The sequence below is a fragment of the Pongo pygmaeus genome, chromosome 11 (genome assembly GCF_028885625.2).
Source record: "Pongo pygmaeus isolate AG05252 chromosome 11, NHGRI_mPonPyg2-v2.0_pri, whole genome shotgun sequence".
Taxonomy (NCBI): domain Eukaryota; kingdom Metazoa; phylum Chordata; class Mammalia; order Primates; family Hominidae; genus Pongo; species Pongo pygmaeus.
The window spans coordinates 141263408-141279936 of record NC_072384.2 but is presented as its reverse complement, the minus strand read 5'-3'; the positions used below and the strand labels follow the sequence as shown (position 1 = coordinate 141279936).

At 58.6% G+C, this 16529-nt stretch overlaps 1 protein-coding gene across 2 annotated transcripts in view; it reads right to left on the bottom strand.

Moving 5' to 3' along the window:
* Positions 1 to 5727: 5727 nt before the first annotated feature.
* GPR35 (G protein-coupled receptor 35) overlaps positions 5728 to 16529 on the bottom strand; it is a 29968-nt gene continuing 19166 nt past the window's right edge. The window contains exons 1-2 of one of the 2 annotated variants that reach the window (XM_054479291.2): positions 11351 to 11499; positions 5728 to 7028 (exon numbers count right to left, since the gene is read on the bottom strand). In XM_054479291.2, coding sequence (XP_054335266.1) covers positions 6089 to 7018 — 930 coding nt within the window. In that variant the 5' untranslated portion in view covers positions 7019 to 7028; positions 11351 to 11499 and the 3' untranslated portion in view covers positions 5728 to 6088. Of the gene's footprint in view, positions 7029 to 11350; positions 11500 to 16529 lie in introns of those variants that run through there. The other variant, XM_063648207.1, reaches the window with a different exon arrangement.

Sequence of the window (16529 nt, the reverse complement as noted above, 5' to 3'; positions counted from 1 at the left end):
GTTGGTCACCTTCATGGGCCTTTCCAGAATGGTGTGACCTGATCCCGCCTGGTGCAGATCTAGGGTTTGGGGAGAGTCATGGGCAGGCTGGTCATGGCCTGTACAGACGGCAACCGAGGGCTCGGGCCCCTGAGGAGGGGGAGATGAGCAGGGAACCCCATAGGGAGGCCTTTCAAGCAGAGGGCAGCCTGAGAGGCTTAGTGGGGCTGAGGTGAGCTCCTTGTGGGTGGGGCGGCAGCAGGTCTGGTCCTGGCTAGGCAGTGTGCCCTGTGATGGTGAATGCAGGAACAGAAGGGGGAGGGTGGGGAGAGGCTGGTGCCGTGACCACAGGCCACGCCGCAGGGCTGGACACAGCCAGGCCCAGGAGCCAGGTGTACGGTTTTCAAGACCCCCTCATTCCATGCGGATGGTTGTGGGAAGGTGGGGAGAGGGAGCCGCTGGAATGGGCCAGGCCTGGATGCGTGTGAAGTGGCAGGGGTAGACCCCCAGGACCTGGGTACCAGAAAATAATGTGGGCTCTGATACAGTCATGGTGTTTCCTGACTTTGGTCTTTGAGGATCACCAAAGCCCTGGAAAGATCAGCCAAGCGCCATGGGTGCTGTGGGGAAGGGAGAGAACAGAGATGGAGGAGCCCAGGGCTGCTGGTCCCCCGATCCCCCCACCAAATGCACCCTGGCTCCCTGAGCTGGTTCTGGGTCCAACTTGTCCCTGAAGCCTCCAGCGCCCCAGCGTTAGGGACAGGAGGGTTTCCAGCTGCAGGCAGAAGCCTGGGGGCATGCATGGGCCAGGGAGCCAGCCCACCTGAAGGCGGAGGGGGACAGAGGCTTCCAGAGCCTCTGGAATTGGGACCATACTGCCCAGTCCTGAGCTACCTCTGCAGGCCACAGGAAATGCAGGCCCCGCAAAACAAGAACCCAGGGCCTCTGAAAAATCAGGAAGCTCAGGACAGTGGTGCGTTAAAGTAGGTAGAGCCCAGCTTGAGCACAGGGCCTCCTGGGCATGGCCCTCCTGAGCACGGGGCCCTATAGAGTGCAGGCCCTCCTGGGCATAAACACTCCTGGATATGGGCTCTCCTGGGCATGGGTCCTCCTAGGAATGGACCCTTCTGGGCATGGACCATCCTGGGCATGGACCCTACTGAATATGGGTCTTCCTGGACACAGGACCCTCCTGGGCCTGGGCCCTCCTGGCATGGACCCTACTGTGCATGGGTCCTCCTGGACATGGACCGTGCTGGGCATGGACCCTCTTGGACATGGACCCTACTGGTCATAGATCCTCCTGGTCATGGATCCTCTTGGGCATGGGCCCTTCTGGGCACAGGGCTCTGTTGTATGTGGACCCTCCTGTGAATAGGCCTCGTGAACACTCTACTGGGCATGGGTCCTCCTGGGCATGAGCCCTCCTGGGCAAAGGCCCCTGGACATGGACTCTCCTGGGTATGGACCCTCCTAGGCATGGACCCTCCTGGGCATGAACCTTCCTGGGCATGGGGTCTCCTGGGTATAGGCCCTCCTGGGTATGGCCCCTCCTGGGGATGGCCCCTCCTGGGAATGGGTCCTCCTAGACATAGACCCTCCTAGGCATGGATCCTCCTGGGCATTGATCCTCCTTGGTTGGCATGGACCATCCTGGGCACAGACCCCTCCTGGTTATGGACCCTCCTGGGCATGAACTCTGCTGTGAATAGACCCTCCTGAACATGACTCTACTGGGCATGGGTCCTCCTAGGCATGAACCTTCCTGGGCAGGGACCCCTGGACATGGACCCTCCTGGGAGGGACCCCCAGACATGGACCCTCCTAGGCATGGGACCGCCTGGCATGCACCCTTATATTATTCTGTTTTCATACTGCTATAAAGAACTGCCCGAGACTGGGTAATTTATAAAGGAAGGAGGTTTAATTGACTCACAGTTCAACATGGCTGGGGAGGTCTCAGGAAACTTACAATCATGGTGGAAGGTGAAGGGGAAGCAAGGCACCTTCTTCAAAATGCAGCAAGAAGAAGTGCCGAGCCAAGGGGGAAGAGCCCCTTATAAAACCATCAGATTTCATGAGAACTCACTCTCTATCATGAGAATAGCATGGAAGTGACTGCCCCCATGATTCAATTACCTGTACCTGGTCTCTCCCTTGACATGTGGGGACTGTAATTCAAGATGAGATTTGGGTGGGGACACAAAGCCTAATTATACCATTCTGCTCCTAGCCCCTTCCAAATCTCATGTCTCTTTTACATTTCAAAACCAGTCATGCCTTCCCAAAAGTCCCCCAAAGTCTTAATTCATTCCAGCATTAACTCAAAAGTCCAAGACCAAAGTGTCATCTGAGACAAGGTAAGTCCCTTCTGCCTACAAACCTGTAAAATCAAAAGCAAGTTAGTTATATCCTAGATACAATGGGGGTACAGGCATTGGGTAAATATACCCATTCCAAATGGGATAAATTGGCCAAAATGAAGGAGCCACAGGCCCCGTGCAAGTCCGAAATCCAGGTGGGCAGTCAAAACTTAAAGCTCCAAAATGATCTCCTTTGACTCCATGTTTCACATTCAAGTCAGGCTCATGCAAGAGGTGGGCTCCCATGACCTTGGGCAGCTCTGCCTCTGTTGTTTTGCAGGGTACAGCCTCCCTTCCAGCTGCCTTCACAGGCTGGTGTTGAGTGTCTGTGGCTTTTCCAGGTGCATGGTTCAAGCCATCAGTGGATCTACCATTCTGGGGTCTGGAGGATGGTGGCCTTCTTCTCATAGTTCCACTAGCAGTAGGAAGTGCCCCAGTGGGGACTGCGTGGGAGGTCTCCAACCCCACATATCACTTCTACACTGCCCTAGCAGAGGTTCTACATGAGGGTTCCACCAGTGCAGCAAACTTCTGTGTATCTGCAGGCCCAACACCACATGTAAGCCACCAAGGCTTGGGGCTTGCACCTCTGAAACAAAGGTCTAAGCTGTACGTTGGCCCCTTTTAGCCACTGCTGGGATGTAGGGCACCAAGTCCTGAGATTGCACAAACCAGCAAGGCCCTGGGCCCCACCCACAAAACCATTTTTTCCTCCTAAGCCTCCAGGCCTGTGATGGGTGGGGTTGCTGTGAAGACCTCTGACATGCCCTGGAGACATTTCTCTCATTGTCTATGCTGTTAACATGTGGCTCCCAGTTACTTATGCAAATTTCTGCAGCTGGCTTGAATTTCTCCTCAGAAAATGAGTTTTTCTTTTCTATTCCGTAGTCAGGATGCAAATTTTCTAAACTTTTATGCTCTGCTTCCCTTTTAAATGTGAGTTCCAATTCCAAATCATCTTTTTGTGAATGCATAAAATTGAATGCTTTTAAGAGCACTTGAATGCTTTTAAGAGCACTCTTGAATGCTTTGCTGCTTAGAAATTTCTTCTGCCAGATACCCTAAATCATCTTTCTCACATTCAAAGTTCCACAGATCTCTAAGGCAGGGGCAAAATGCTGCCAATCTCTTTGCTAAAGCATAGCAAGAATCACCTTTATTCCAGTTTCCAGCAAATTCCTCATCTCCATCTGAGACCACCTCAGCCTGGAATTCGTTGTCCATATCCCTATCAGCATTTTGATCAAAGCCATTCAACAAGTCTCTAGGAAGTTCCATACTTTCCCACATCTTTCTGTCTTCTTCTGAGCCCTCCAAACTGTTCCAAGCTCTGACTATTACCCAGTTCCAAAGTTGCTTCCACATTTTTGGGTATCTTTACAGCAGCACCCCACTCTCTGTGGTACCAATTTACTGCATTCTTCTGTTTTCATGCTGTTATAAAGAACTGCCCAAAACTGGGTAATTTTAAAGGAAACAGGTTTAATTGACTCACACTTCAGCATGGCTAGGGAGCCCTCAGGAAACTTATAATCATGGCAGAGGTGAAGGGGAAGCAAGGAACCTTCTTCATAAGACAGCAGGAAGGAGAAGTGAAGGGAAGAGTCCCTTATAAAACCATCAGATCTCATAAGAACTCACTCACTATCATGAGAACAGCATGTGGGAAACAGCCCCCATGATCCAATTGCCTCCACCTGGTCTCTCCCTTGACACATGGGGACTACGGTTATTAAAGGGATTACAAGGCAAGATGAGATTTGGGTGGGGACACAAAGTCTAACCATATCAGCCCTCCTGGGTGTGGACTCTTCTGGACATGGACCTTCCTGGGCATGGACACTTTTAGGCACGGGGCCCTCCTGCACATGAACTGGCCTGGGCATGGGCCCTCCTGGGCATGGACCTTCCTGGGCATGAGGATCTCATGGGCATGGCCCTTACTGGGCATTGACCCTCCTGGGCATGGGGTTCTCCTTGACATGGTCCTTCCTGGGCACAGGGCTCTGTTGTGTATGGGCCCTCCTAGGCATGGACCTTTCTGGACATGAACCCTCCTGGGCATGGACCCACCTCAGCATGGACCCTCCTGGGCATGGAACCTCCTTGACATGGACCCTCCTGGGCTGGACCTTCCTGGGCATGAACCCTCCTTGACATGGGCCCTTCTGGTAATGGACCTTCCTAGGCAGGGACACTCCTGGGCATGAACCCTCCTAGGCATGAATCTTTCTTGACATGGAGCCTCCTGGGCATGGAGCCTCCTGGACATGTATCCTCCTGGGCACAGGGCCCTCTGTGCACGTGACCCTCCTGGGCATGGGGCCCTCCTGGGCATAAACTCTCCTGGGCATGAACCCTCCTGAGCATGGACCCTTCCAGGCGTGGGACCCTCCTGGACACAGACCCCCCCCCAACCAGGCATGGACACCCTTGGGTATGGACCCTCCCAGACATGGGACACTTTTGGGCATAGAGCCCTCCTGGGCACGGGACCCTCCTGGGAATGAGGCCCTCCTGCTCATGGACCGTCCTGGGCATGGACCTTCCTGGGCACGGAACCCCCCAGACATGGACCTTCCTGGGCATGGGCCCACCTGGGTATGCACCCTTTTAGGCACAGAGCCCTTATGGGGCTCTCCTGGGCATGGGCCTTCCAGAGCCTGGAGTCCTGTGAGATGCCATCAGCCACATGCTTGTGCCGTGTCCCTGCCAGAACATGACTGCCATCTCTCTCCATTCCTGTGGAACATGGAACAGGGTGGGGTGGTGCCTGTGGACATGCAATATGGGATGACAGGATGGGGTTTGAGCCCTGGCCGTGCTGGCCCACACTCACAGGAGGTCTCTGGAGCACCCCATCCTTCCAGCTTGGGTTTCGAGATGCCCTCCATGCAGGAGTACAGGAGAGGCAGAAACCAGCAGGACATCATGCCTTTACCTGGGTGGGCACCCAACCCCTGCCCCTGCCAGACATGGTTTCCAGCCTTTCCCTGAAGGAAGAAGAAGAGGGCTGGGTCCCTTGACAGACCCTGGCCACCCCCTTCACTGCCACCCACCCCAACCCACCCTCACCTGCTTGACCTTGGTCACCCCCGCTTGCACAGCTGTGCAGCCCCTACATGGAGATCAGCCGCTCCCAGCCCTGCCTTGAGCAAGGAAACCTGGGCTGGGGGCCTCTAGTGTGGTCCTGCCAGGAGCTTCCAACAGCTCCTGCTCACGCTCCAGGTGGGTGGGGGTGGGAAGGGGTGAAAGGGTCCAAGGGGGCCCTCAAAGTGAAGAGCCCCAAAGGGTCCCTGGAAGATATCCACCAGCCCTCTGAGCCACGCACTCCCTCCCTGCCTCCCACCACGTGAGTAGGCAACACAGAGGGCCCCACTAGGACTGACTCTGGGTGGGGAGTTTTATTCCAGCCCCGAGGGGCAGCGGCGGGTGTCATCAAGGCTGCACCCTGGCCAGCAGGAACCCACTCTGGCCAGGTGAGCTGGTTCTGGGGGTGGCAAGTGTGCTGGGCGTCTCTGACATTGGCCTTGCTCTGGCCTCAGTCCTCTTGCCCTTGTCCCTGTCCCTCTCTCTTCCCAAGACAGCAGGTACCTGGGCTGTCCCTGGCCACCCAAGGCTCCAAGAGAGCACACAGTGAGTTCAGGGCTGATCCCAGGCTCCTTGTTACTGGTCCCAGCTTCCCCTGGCAGGCAGCACCTCCCGGAGCCCCCAAGACCTGGCCCACAGTGTCCACGGCACGCCTCCTAGGCGAGGGTCACACACAGAGAGTCCTGGCTTTTGTGGGCCTTAGCACTGGGAGCCACGGCCAGTGCAGACGCCTCCTGGAACTCCTTGGCCATGTAGTAGTAGCAGATGGCGTCCAGGCAGCAGTTGGCATCTGAGAGCTTGCTGGTTATGTAGAGGGCGCGACGGATCGTCTCCAGGAGGGCACAGGCATTCCAGCCCACAGCGAGGCGCACCGTCAGCCCCACGTGCAGGGGCAGGAAGCAGACCACGAACACCACGAGGTTGGCCCAGACCATGCGGGCAGCCTTGCGGGTGGCCTCTGCCTGCCCCACGTCGGTGGGTGGCCTCTGGGCCAGGGCGGTCACCACCTTCAGGGAGCAGAAGACCACCACGGCCAGGGGCAGATAGAATCCCAGCAGCGGGAACGCCATGGAGTTGAAATTGTGCCGGGTGCTCCTGAAGCAGAAGCCGCCCTCCTGCATCCCCAGGAACCAGCGAGCCACCAGGGAGCTGATGACCAGCACCCAGAGGACCATGCACACAGCCGCAGCCTGCCTGGGGGACCGCAGCCCGCGGGCACGCAGCGGGTGCCGCACGGCCACATAGCGGTCCACGGCGATGGCTGTGACCAGGCTGATGCTCATGTACCTGTTGGTCAGGTAGATGCCCTGGGAGAGCTGGCACAGCGGCGTGTCTGAGGTGTCTCGCAGGGAGTGCAGCACAAAGGGCAAGGCACACAGCAGGCAGAGGTCGGCCACCGCCAGGTTGGTCATGTAGATGCGGGTCTCTGTCCACTGCTGCATGCGGCAGCAGAACACCCAGAGCGCCAGGCTGTTGAGCAGCAGGCCCAGCACCAGCAGGACGCCCAAGTAGGCGTAGAAGCCGAGCTTGATCGTTGGGGGCCAGGTGAGGTCGCCGGAACCACAGGTGTTGTAGGTGCCATTCATGGTCCTGGGGCTGCAGAGGGAGCCGGAGGTCAGTAGAGAGCGAGCAGGGGGAGCAAGGCACTGCCCCTGCTCTACCCACCTCTGGGCAGGGATGTGGGAGGAGGTGAGCCCCGACCCCACATCCACAAACACAAAACTCCTCAAAGAAAGCATGGATGCCGTAAAGAACTCCAAGTCACCCTTGAGGTCTAACCCCTGGACAGATCCTCTTCCCATCTCCTGAGCTCTTCTCTCCTGGGACCTGCCTGCTGTCATGGGGCAGGAAGGGAAGCAGAAGGAGCTCCACGTTCCCCTCCAGTCCCCAACCCAGCAAGCCCTACCCTCCAGAGCGCAAATCCTGGACAGGGAGCCCAAAGGGCCGCCAGCCTCACCCAGCACACAGCTGTTAGCAGGGAGGGCTCAGAGGCAGCGGCACCTGTCAGCCCAAGGATGGGAAGACCAGGCTCCCGGACAAAGCCCAGAGTGGCCCCTCCACCCCTCCTGGCACCCCGCTGCAGGAGGCACCCACATTTGACTCCACACCTGCATCAGCCCTTCCCCACAGCAGAGTCCAGGGCAGCTGGGACTCTGGCCTGCCCCTCCCTCTCTGTGAGCCCACCCACCCAGTCCTGAGCTCTGGAGGTTCTGCCTGGATCAGCCTGAGGCCCTATCCCAGTCCCACATCTGGGATCAGGGATTCACCCCTTGAGCTCCCAGGGGTCAGAGCCTGTGAGGGCAGCCCTGCCCCTCCACGCCCTGGCCGTGCTGCTCAGGGGCCACCCAGGGGTGGAGCTGAGTATCCTCCTCTCCATCACTGTCAGGACCACCCACAAAGTCACCCCTCCACTGTCCACGCCAGCCTCTCGCTGTCCCCAACACCCTCCGCGACATAGCCCAGGAAGGCTGAGACCAGCCCCGGATGGACTTGGGCAGGGTCTGGTGTCCAGGACATGGGCTAGAGTCATCCTGACTCGGCCACCCCTGCAGCTGGGCAAACTTGTTTCCTCATCATAAGGGGTGCTGGTGTCGCACGCAGGCGAGTGTGAGACGGAGCTGCTGGTGAGCGCCCAGAGTCCAGGACTCACAGCCACACGTCCCACCACCTGGGCTCCTCAGTGGGTCCAGAAAGAGCCCGGAGGGGTGAGGGTGGGAGAAGCCTCTCCCCCCACCATCAGGCTGTCCTCTGGGGCATCCCGCAGTGTCTTCCTGCTGGGCTGGTATGGAAGGTGGGAAGGACTCAGCCCACAGCGAAGGGCCTTCCTCCTCCCTCTGCCTCCTCCCTCTGCCGAGGAGCACACAAGGTCCCCCAAATCAGGAGAGGGGAGAGCGCCCAAACCCTGTGACTGCAGCTGCTGGGGACCATTAGTGCTGGGACGCATTTCCCCACAGTGGCCCCCTCGGGAACTCCAGGTCCCCGGTCCAGGAGGGATGCAGGGCACAGGTTTCAGCCAGAAACAGAAACATTCTGCCCCCTGGCTTCATTCTGTCTCCTCAGACCCCACCTCTGGTGAAGTACAGCGGGTATTTGCCGACTTCAAAGTTTCAGGAGCCCTTCCCCCGAGTGCAAAGCGCTGCGCCCCCGAGGGTCTCTCTCCTCCCTTCTTGAGGGTCCTGCTTGCTTTCTCTCTGATTCATGAGCAGCACCTCGCCCTCATTCCAGGGACCTTTGGAGGGACCCTGAGCCAGGTCAGGCTCCGAGGACATCCCCAGAACCCACTGGAACCAGTCGCTGGGATCTTCCCTTCCTGTTGGTCCTGTGCTCCTGTGGCAGCCCCCGCTGGGGGCCAGGAGATCCCAGAACCTGCTCAGAATCTACACCTCAGAGGCACCTGAGCTGGGCAGGCGCTGTGTGTTGGGGAGGGCTCCGTGCGACTGGCCTCCTACTCTCCCCACCTGAGTACTCAAATCCACCAGAAGTCCAGGGCCAGCCTTGGGCCGGGTGCAGACCTGGAGGCGGAGGGGGCCTGCATGGCTAGAGGGCAATTCTTTTGCTGCCCCATCTTGAGTAGAGGCAGCCTGGGACCCTGTCTCGTGGGAGGTGAGGATCTGAGGGCTCATGTGCCTAGGCCCCTTCCCATTGCCCCAGCTTCCCCTATCCCTCCCCATGGCTGCCAAGGGGCTCTCAGGTCACACATATCCAGGGCTGTAACTTTCATACTAGCCTCGGTGTGGCCCAGTATTTTGTGGGGGAATGTTTAACTGCAGGCCAGGCATGGTGGCTCATGCTTGTAATCCCAACAGTTTGGGAGGCTGAGACAGGAGGATCACTTGAGGCCAGAAGTTTAAGAACAACCTGGGCATCATAGGGAGACCCCATCTCTACAAAAAAAAAAAAAAAAAAGACAGAAAATTAGCTGGGCTAGTGACGCATGCCTGTAGCTCCAGCTACTCGGGAGGCTGAGGCAGGAAGACGGCTTGAGCCCAGGAGGTTGAGGCTGAAGTGAGCTATGATCGCACCACTGCACTCCAGCCTTAGGAGTCAGAGTGAAGTCCCATCTCTAAGAAGAAGAAAAAAAGTCTAACTACAATATTTAAATTTTCCTGTTTATAATAAAACAAACACTGAACTATTAGGGAGAAAAATGCAAATGTTTGAAGAGTTTCGAGGCACACACAGGCTTTGAAGAAGTGCCCTGTTCATGGGTCCTTGTCTCGCCCGTGGGGTGCCTCCCAGAAAAGTTCAGGAAATCAAGGCCCAGGCCTTAGCCCAGACGGCATGGGGCCCCCGGGAGCTAACATGGCCAGCACAGATGCCCACCTACTGCCCCAGCCCCGCACAGGAATCTGTGTCCAGGCCGCGGACCGTAGCTGGCCTCCCACCTCAGCTCCTCAGGCCCGTCTTCCTCCACAGACACCAGTACCATCAGCCTCAGGGAGCTCCTGCTACTGGGGACGGTGGGGATGGGGCCCTTCTACTTCCTGCCCAGTAGGCTGTGGGGATAGGGGCCAGCAGCACGCCTCTGAGGCCCCGCTTCCCCTTCTGATGACAAGGTCAGCCTCGGCTTCTGCACACAAAAGCAGAAAAGTGCCCTTTGATTCTGCACTGAGCAACCCAGGGACAAACCTGGCCATAGACGGGCAGCCCAGCCACACTGGAGCCGCTCGCCAGCCCTTCCCACTGTCTGGACTGGGGACCCACCCAGACGCCAGAGTGCCTGGCTGGCCTGGGATTGAGACCACAGGCCCCAACCACTGCTGAAGATGTGGGGGCACGCAGTTGAGGTGCAGATCCCTGTGGCCCAGGCACCAAAGAGTCCCCCGTACCTGTGACCCCTCTGGGCCTGGGCCCCACACAGCACACCACACCCCAGGACCCAGGATGGGGCTGTGAGTGACACAAGTTCACCAAAGTAGCTGCTCACCTCCGGGCCACAGCATGGGGGTATTCTTTTTTCTTGTTTTTAAATGTCACATTCCACACTCCAACAAGCTGCTACCCACACACAGGCTCTGAGCCTCCATCAGCCTCAGCCACCCCTGAGACCCCAACAGCCTCAGCCCACCTGAGACCCCAACACAGCCTCACCTCCCTGAGACTCCCCATCACAGCCTCACCCCACTCTGAGAGCCTCCATCACAGCCTCACCCCACTCTGAGAACCCCCATCACAGCCTCACCCCACTCTGAGACTTCATCACAGCCTCACCCCACTCTGAGACCCCGTCACAGCCTCACCCCACTCTGAGACCTCGTTCCAACCTCACCCCGCTCTGAGACCCCGTCACAGACTCACCCCGATCTGAGATCCCGTCACAGCCTCACCCCGCTCTGAGACCCCGTCACAGCCTCACCCCGCTCTGAGACCCCGTCACAGCCTCACCCTGCTCTGAGACCCCCCATCACAGCCTCACCCCGCTCTGAGACCCCATCATAGCCTCACCCTGCTCTGAGACCCCCCCATCACAGCCTCACCCCGCTCTGAGACCCCCCCATCACAGCCTCACCCCTGAGACCCCATCACAGCCTCACCCCACTCTGAGACCCATCACAGCCTCACCCGAGACCCCATCATAGCTTCACCCCGCTCTGAGACCCCCCATCACAGCCTCACCCCACTCTGAGGCCCCCCATCACAGCCTCACCCCACCCTGAGACCCCCCATCACAGCCTCACCCGAGACCCCATTACAGCCTCACCCCACTCTGAGACCCCATCACAGCCTCACCCCGCTCTGAGACCCCATCACAGCCTCACCCCGCTCTGAGACCCCATCACAGCCTCACCCCGCTCTGAGACCCCATCACAGCCTCACCCCGCTCTGCTCTGAGACCCCATCACAGCCTCACCCCGCTCTGAGACCCCCACCATGCCCTGCCCCGCTGGGAGGCCCCTAGGGCCGTGGGCAGCACTGACCTGCAGGCAGCTTTGGCCTCCCGGGTGGAGTGTGTGGCCCCCGCCGCCAAAGCCTGCACAGTGGCTGTCTGAGAAGGGCTGGGGGAAGTGAAGCTGGGGTGAGCCACCCCTCGGGGCTGGTGCCTGACTCTGCCCCTCCTTAAGGTGGGGGGGCGGGCGGCCCACTGACGGCAGCAGGGCAAGGGTAACAGGAGTTCCCCACTGCTCCTGCACCAGCCCCAGCTAGAGGGCGTGGGGGATTTCTGGGAGGGAAGTGGGGTGTCGGCTGTCTGTGCTGACACCTCTGAAGAGCCAGCATCCTTGCTGAGGGCACACATTTGTTCTGGAAACAGCGTGAGAGACAGACAGCAAAACCAGAGGCGCTCCAGCCCCGCCCCCGGAGCCTTCCTCCTCCGCAGCCCACTTCTGCCCTGTCATCTCGGAAACCTTCCCAGGGCCCAGCCCTCCCAGGGTCTGCGGTCAGCCCGCCCTCCCCAGTGCCTCATGCCCAGCCCCCAGACAGGGTGCAGCACACACACTCATCCTGGTTCATGCAGACATGCTCCGTGGGCGCCTTCCAACACACACACACACACGCTGGCACACATGCACACACACATGCACATGCCAATGCACACAGGTGAGAGGCACACGCTCCGGCACACGCAGGCAGGCTGGCTCCTCCCCTGCTTCCCCCCAACTCGGCCGCCTGCCCCTCCTCCAAGCCCACCCCCTCGGAAGCCTACCCAGACCACCCCTATCTGGTCTAGAATATTCTCCCCGGCCCCCACCTCCTCAGCGGACATCTTCCTTCTGAGCTCATGGTGGGGGAGTCCGTAGGCCCAGGCTGCTCCCTCATGGTGCAGAGCACCCCCTTCCTGGGCCCTGTCCACCCCGAGAGCAGGAGCCTTGTCTCCTCAGCGTGGGCCCCACAGCCCCTGATCACAGCCTCTCTCTCCTCAATGGCTGGGATAGGCTGGGGAGAGCTTCAGTTTCACCCCTCCCCACTTTACAGCGGTGGAAACTGAGGCCCAGGGAAGGGAAGCGCTTGGCCCAGCGTCACACAGGTGGTGGCAGGTCCGAGACCAGTGCCTGGGCCTCCTGAGCCAGACCAGGGCTCTCTACCCAGAGGCACCTGAGGAAGCCCTGGCTGGGCATCGGTCCTTCTCTGCTGTCATCCCAGGCCTGGCTCCTGTCCTTTCCTTCCTGCTTCCTCCTGCTTCCCTGGCTGTCCCTCCAGGCCGAGTCCCCAGTGTGGGCCCTCGGGTTCCCTGCCCAGTCTCCATGGGTCATGATGTTCAGTGGAGAGGGGCCTCAACCCCGGACAGGAGGCTCAGATTTGGGTTTTCATCTGCCCAATCTCAACTCCCACCCCTCACTCTGGCCACAGGGTCTGGCCTCTGGGGTCAGCAGAAGGCACGGCACCTGATCAGTCCAAGCCCAGCCGCCGTCAAGCAGGGACTGGAGGTGCAGGGCAGGGCATCTCCCAGGGGTGTTCCTTCCACCTCTGGTGGATCAGACGGTGCCCCAAGCAGGCCTACCCAGCCCACCAGAGCCAGGGCCCTGCAGAGCTCCCCGCCCCCCCACCTCCAGGCCAGCCATGAACTCCACCGTGCCCCCTCCACTGGGCATCGTTCCTCCCCAGCAGTGGCCTGGGGCACCCCGTCCCCACCAGGCCTGGCCTCCCTGACATGGCCTGGCATCTGTGCTCCTCACACACTGGAAGGGAAGCCCCACTGGGCAGGGCCACACGGACCCAGTGGATTCTTGTGGGCTGTGTGGACTTGGGTAAGAAACTGGACATTTAGAGACTCTGTCTCTGGGAAGGGCCCCTCGCTGCCAGGTTCCCCCTGTGTACAGGAAACGCTGTCCCCAGCCCACCCCCTACCTCTCTCCATCTGCCCCTTGGCTGTCTCCGCAGGGCGTGGAGGCACCTCAGGGCAGTCCCACCCAGCCTGGAGCCTGGGCCCTCGTGCTCTGCCCCCTCCCACTCAGGCAGGCCTTGCCCGAGCCCCTCCAGAGCGCTGTTTCTCTCCTAGCTTCCCGCTCACCCCCAGGGCCCCTCTCACCCCAAAGCTGCACCCTCATGACCTGTTTGCACCCTCACGACCTGTTTCTAGCCCTTCATCCTGTTTGATTTTATCACAGAACTTATTTTTTAAGTAACCCTTTCTGTGCACTGGGCTCGTGCTTGTGGGACTCTATCTGCTTCCTGCCCTGTCGGGGCCCTGGCACAGAGCCAGGCACAGCGCCTCTGTGAAGCTCGACAACCCCTCACCCACAGCGACTCCTGCCGTAGGGCTGCGAGTGCCTGGGACATAGCAGGTGCTCAGTCATCGTCAGCACCCGGCTCAGGCACAGTTGCCTGGGTCCTCTGCTGCCGCTCAAGCCCTTCTTCAAGGACCCCTGGAGTCCCCAGGTTCGAGAGGCCAGATGGCAGGTTTCCAGTCCAGACCAGGCCTGTTCTCTCCCTGCTGGGCAGCTTCAGACCACCTGGCCCTCTGCGGAGGAGAACGGGCAGCCAGGGTCCTGCTGTGGGCATAGGAGCACTGCCCAGGGCCCTCTGCCCCCAGCCTCTGCTCCTGGGCAGCTTCCTCTCCGAGGTTGCCCCCTCACCCCCAAGGTTAGCCCCCTGCAGCAGCGCCAGCCCCTCCCACTTCACCCAGCTGGGCTGTATGTGTGACACGAGGAGCTCCGAACAGGATTCCTTCCTGCCGTTCCTGCTGCTTCTCCAGCTAGAGCTGCCGGACGCCACCCCTGCAGCCCTATCTAGGGGAGCCCCTGCAGCAAGCATGTCCAACCCTTGGGCTGTGGGCTTTGAATGTGGCCCAACACAAATTTGTAAACTCTCTTAAAACATTATGAGATTTACGCACAGACCTTTTTTTGCTCATCAGCTATCGTGAGCGTTAGTGTATTTTATGTCTGGCCCAAGGCAATTCTTCTTCCAACGTGGCCCAGGGAAGCCAAAAGATTGGACAGCCCCGCTTTGAAGGGAAGTCTGTGAGGGGGTGTCAGGGAAGCGGGAGCCTGGGAGAGCCAGAGAAAAGCCGTTTACGTTCAGCTCCACCTTGAGACCAACGAGGTGCATACCTGCCAGCCACAGCCCATGGTCACACGATGTTTACAGCTAAAGCAGCAGCCAGTGACGCCTGTGTGGACACACTTCTATGACAGCAAAGTGTACAAGTGCCCCGGTATCCAGAACAATATATGCTTTCCAGATAACTACCCTTGGCCGGGCACAGTGGCTCAGGCCTGTAATCCCAGCACTTTGGGAGGCCAAGACGGGAGGATGGCTTGAGCCCACAAGTTTGAGACCAGCCTGGGCAACACAGCAAGACCCCGTCTTTACAAAAAGTAAAAAAAAATTAGCCAGGCATGGGGGTGCATTCCTGTAATCCCAGCTACTCAGGAGGCTAAGGCGGGAGGAGCACCTGAGGCTGGGAGGCAGAGGTTGCAATGAGCTGAGATTGTGCTACTGCACTCCAGCCTGGTTGTAACAGAGCAAGACCCCGTGACAGATAATTTTCTTTAAATCAATAGAATAATACATGTTAGACACAGTTTAGCTTAGTCTTTACATAGATGAGACGTCTGTATGAGAAAAAGTTAAAGCTGGGGTGTTCCCCCTCTTGCTTTCCGACGACACCCTGCTCTGTAATGGAGCAACTTTCAATAAACCCTCTCTTCTCACCACATTCTGACTCGCCTTCACTTCCTTCCTGAGTGAGACCCAAGAACCATGTCTTGAGGTCTGAATTGAGACCCCTTTTCCAGTGAAGCTAACATCCTAAATGAGTTGCTTGGATCCTTATGGGTCCTTTGCATAGTTTTGGTTTATTAAAACAACACATTGGCTGGGTGCAGTGGCTCACATCTGTAATCCCAGCACTTTGAGAGGCTGGGGCAGGCGGATCACGAGGTCAGGAGTTCAAGACCAGCCTGGCCAACATGGTGAAACCCCATCTCTACTAAAAATACAAAAATTAGCTGGGAGTGGTGGCACGTGCCTATAGTCCCAGCTACTCGGGAAGCTGAGACAAGAGAATTGCTTGAACCTGGGAGGCAGAGGTTGTGGTGAGCCGAGATCACGCCACTGCACTCCAGCCTGGGCGATAGAGGGAGACTCTGTCTCAAAAATAAATAAATAAATAAATAAGAAATAAAACAACACATTACTGTTTATCTTTATGATTGTTTTTCTGGTGTCCCTTCAAGCGCTGTGCCCCCGAGGCCAGTGCCTCACTTGCCCACCCAGCAGCTGAAGCAGACCAGCGGGGTCCTCTGTGTGGGAGCTCAGTTGTGGACCCCGAGAGAGGATGTGAGTCCACCTCCCGCTTCTCGAGGCTTCCCTGTCACCCTCAGCACTTTCTGTTCCCCTCTTCACAGAACCAGGTCTGGAAGTGGACGTCCTGCTGGGAAACTCCCCTCCCCCACTGATCTTGCCTAAAGCCTGGGGGTGTCATCGTGAGGGGCTGGGGACCAGGACACAGGGTCTCTGTTCTAGATGCCCTGCTTTTGTGTGTATTTGATGTTTTCCATAATAAAAATGTATAGAGAACTGAGTGTGTGGCCATGGCGGGGCAGGGGAGGGCAAAGCCTGTCAGCTGTGGGGCAGAGGAGGTAGCGGGCAGGGGTCCTGGGGGTGGCTGCAGAAGACTAGCACCTGTGGCCTAAGGTCCCCTCCAACCAAGACCCGCCCTGTACCCAGCCTCCTGTGATGGCCCCATCCCAGCCTGGCCTGCCCACGCCCAGCAGGTATGTCCTATGTGACCCCGGACTCATCTTTGCACAAGAACTAGCCCCTGGCACCACCCACCCCCAAAGCCAGGGCAGCCAGCAGGGACTGGGCCACAAGGGGTGGTTTGGGTTGGGGGTGGCAGGGAAGGCCGAGGCCTCCTCCCTATGCTGGCTGGGTGGGCAGCAGCCAGCATTTACCACCTAGAAGGAGCTGCCAGGGTGCTGACGGGAAGAGTGCAAACCAGGCCAGCAGAGCCCTCAGGCTGCAGGAGACCCCTCCTGCCCCACAGCTCTTTGGTCCCCACCTCCCCCCACTCTTGGGGGAAGTCTTGCAGGCCTCTGCCCTGGCAGGGGCCACCTCTCTCTTTTTTTTTTTTTTGAGACAGAGTCTAGCTCTGTTGCCCAGGCTGGAGCGCAGTGGCGCAATCTCAGCTCACCGCAACCTCCGCCTCCCGGG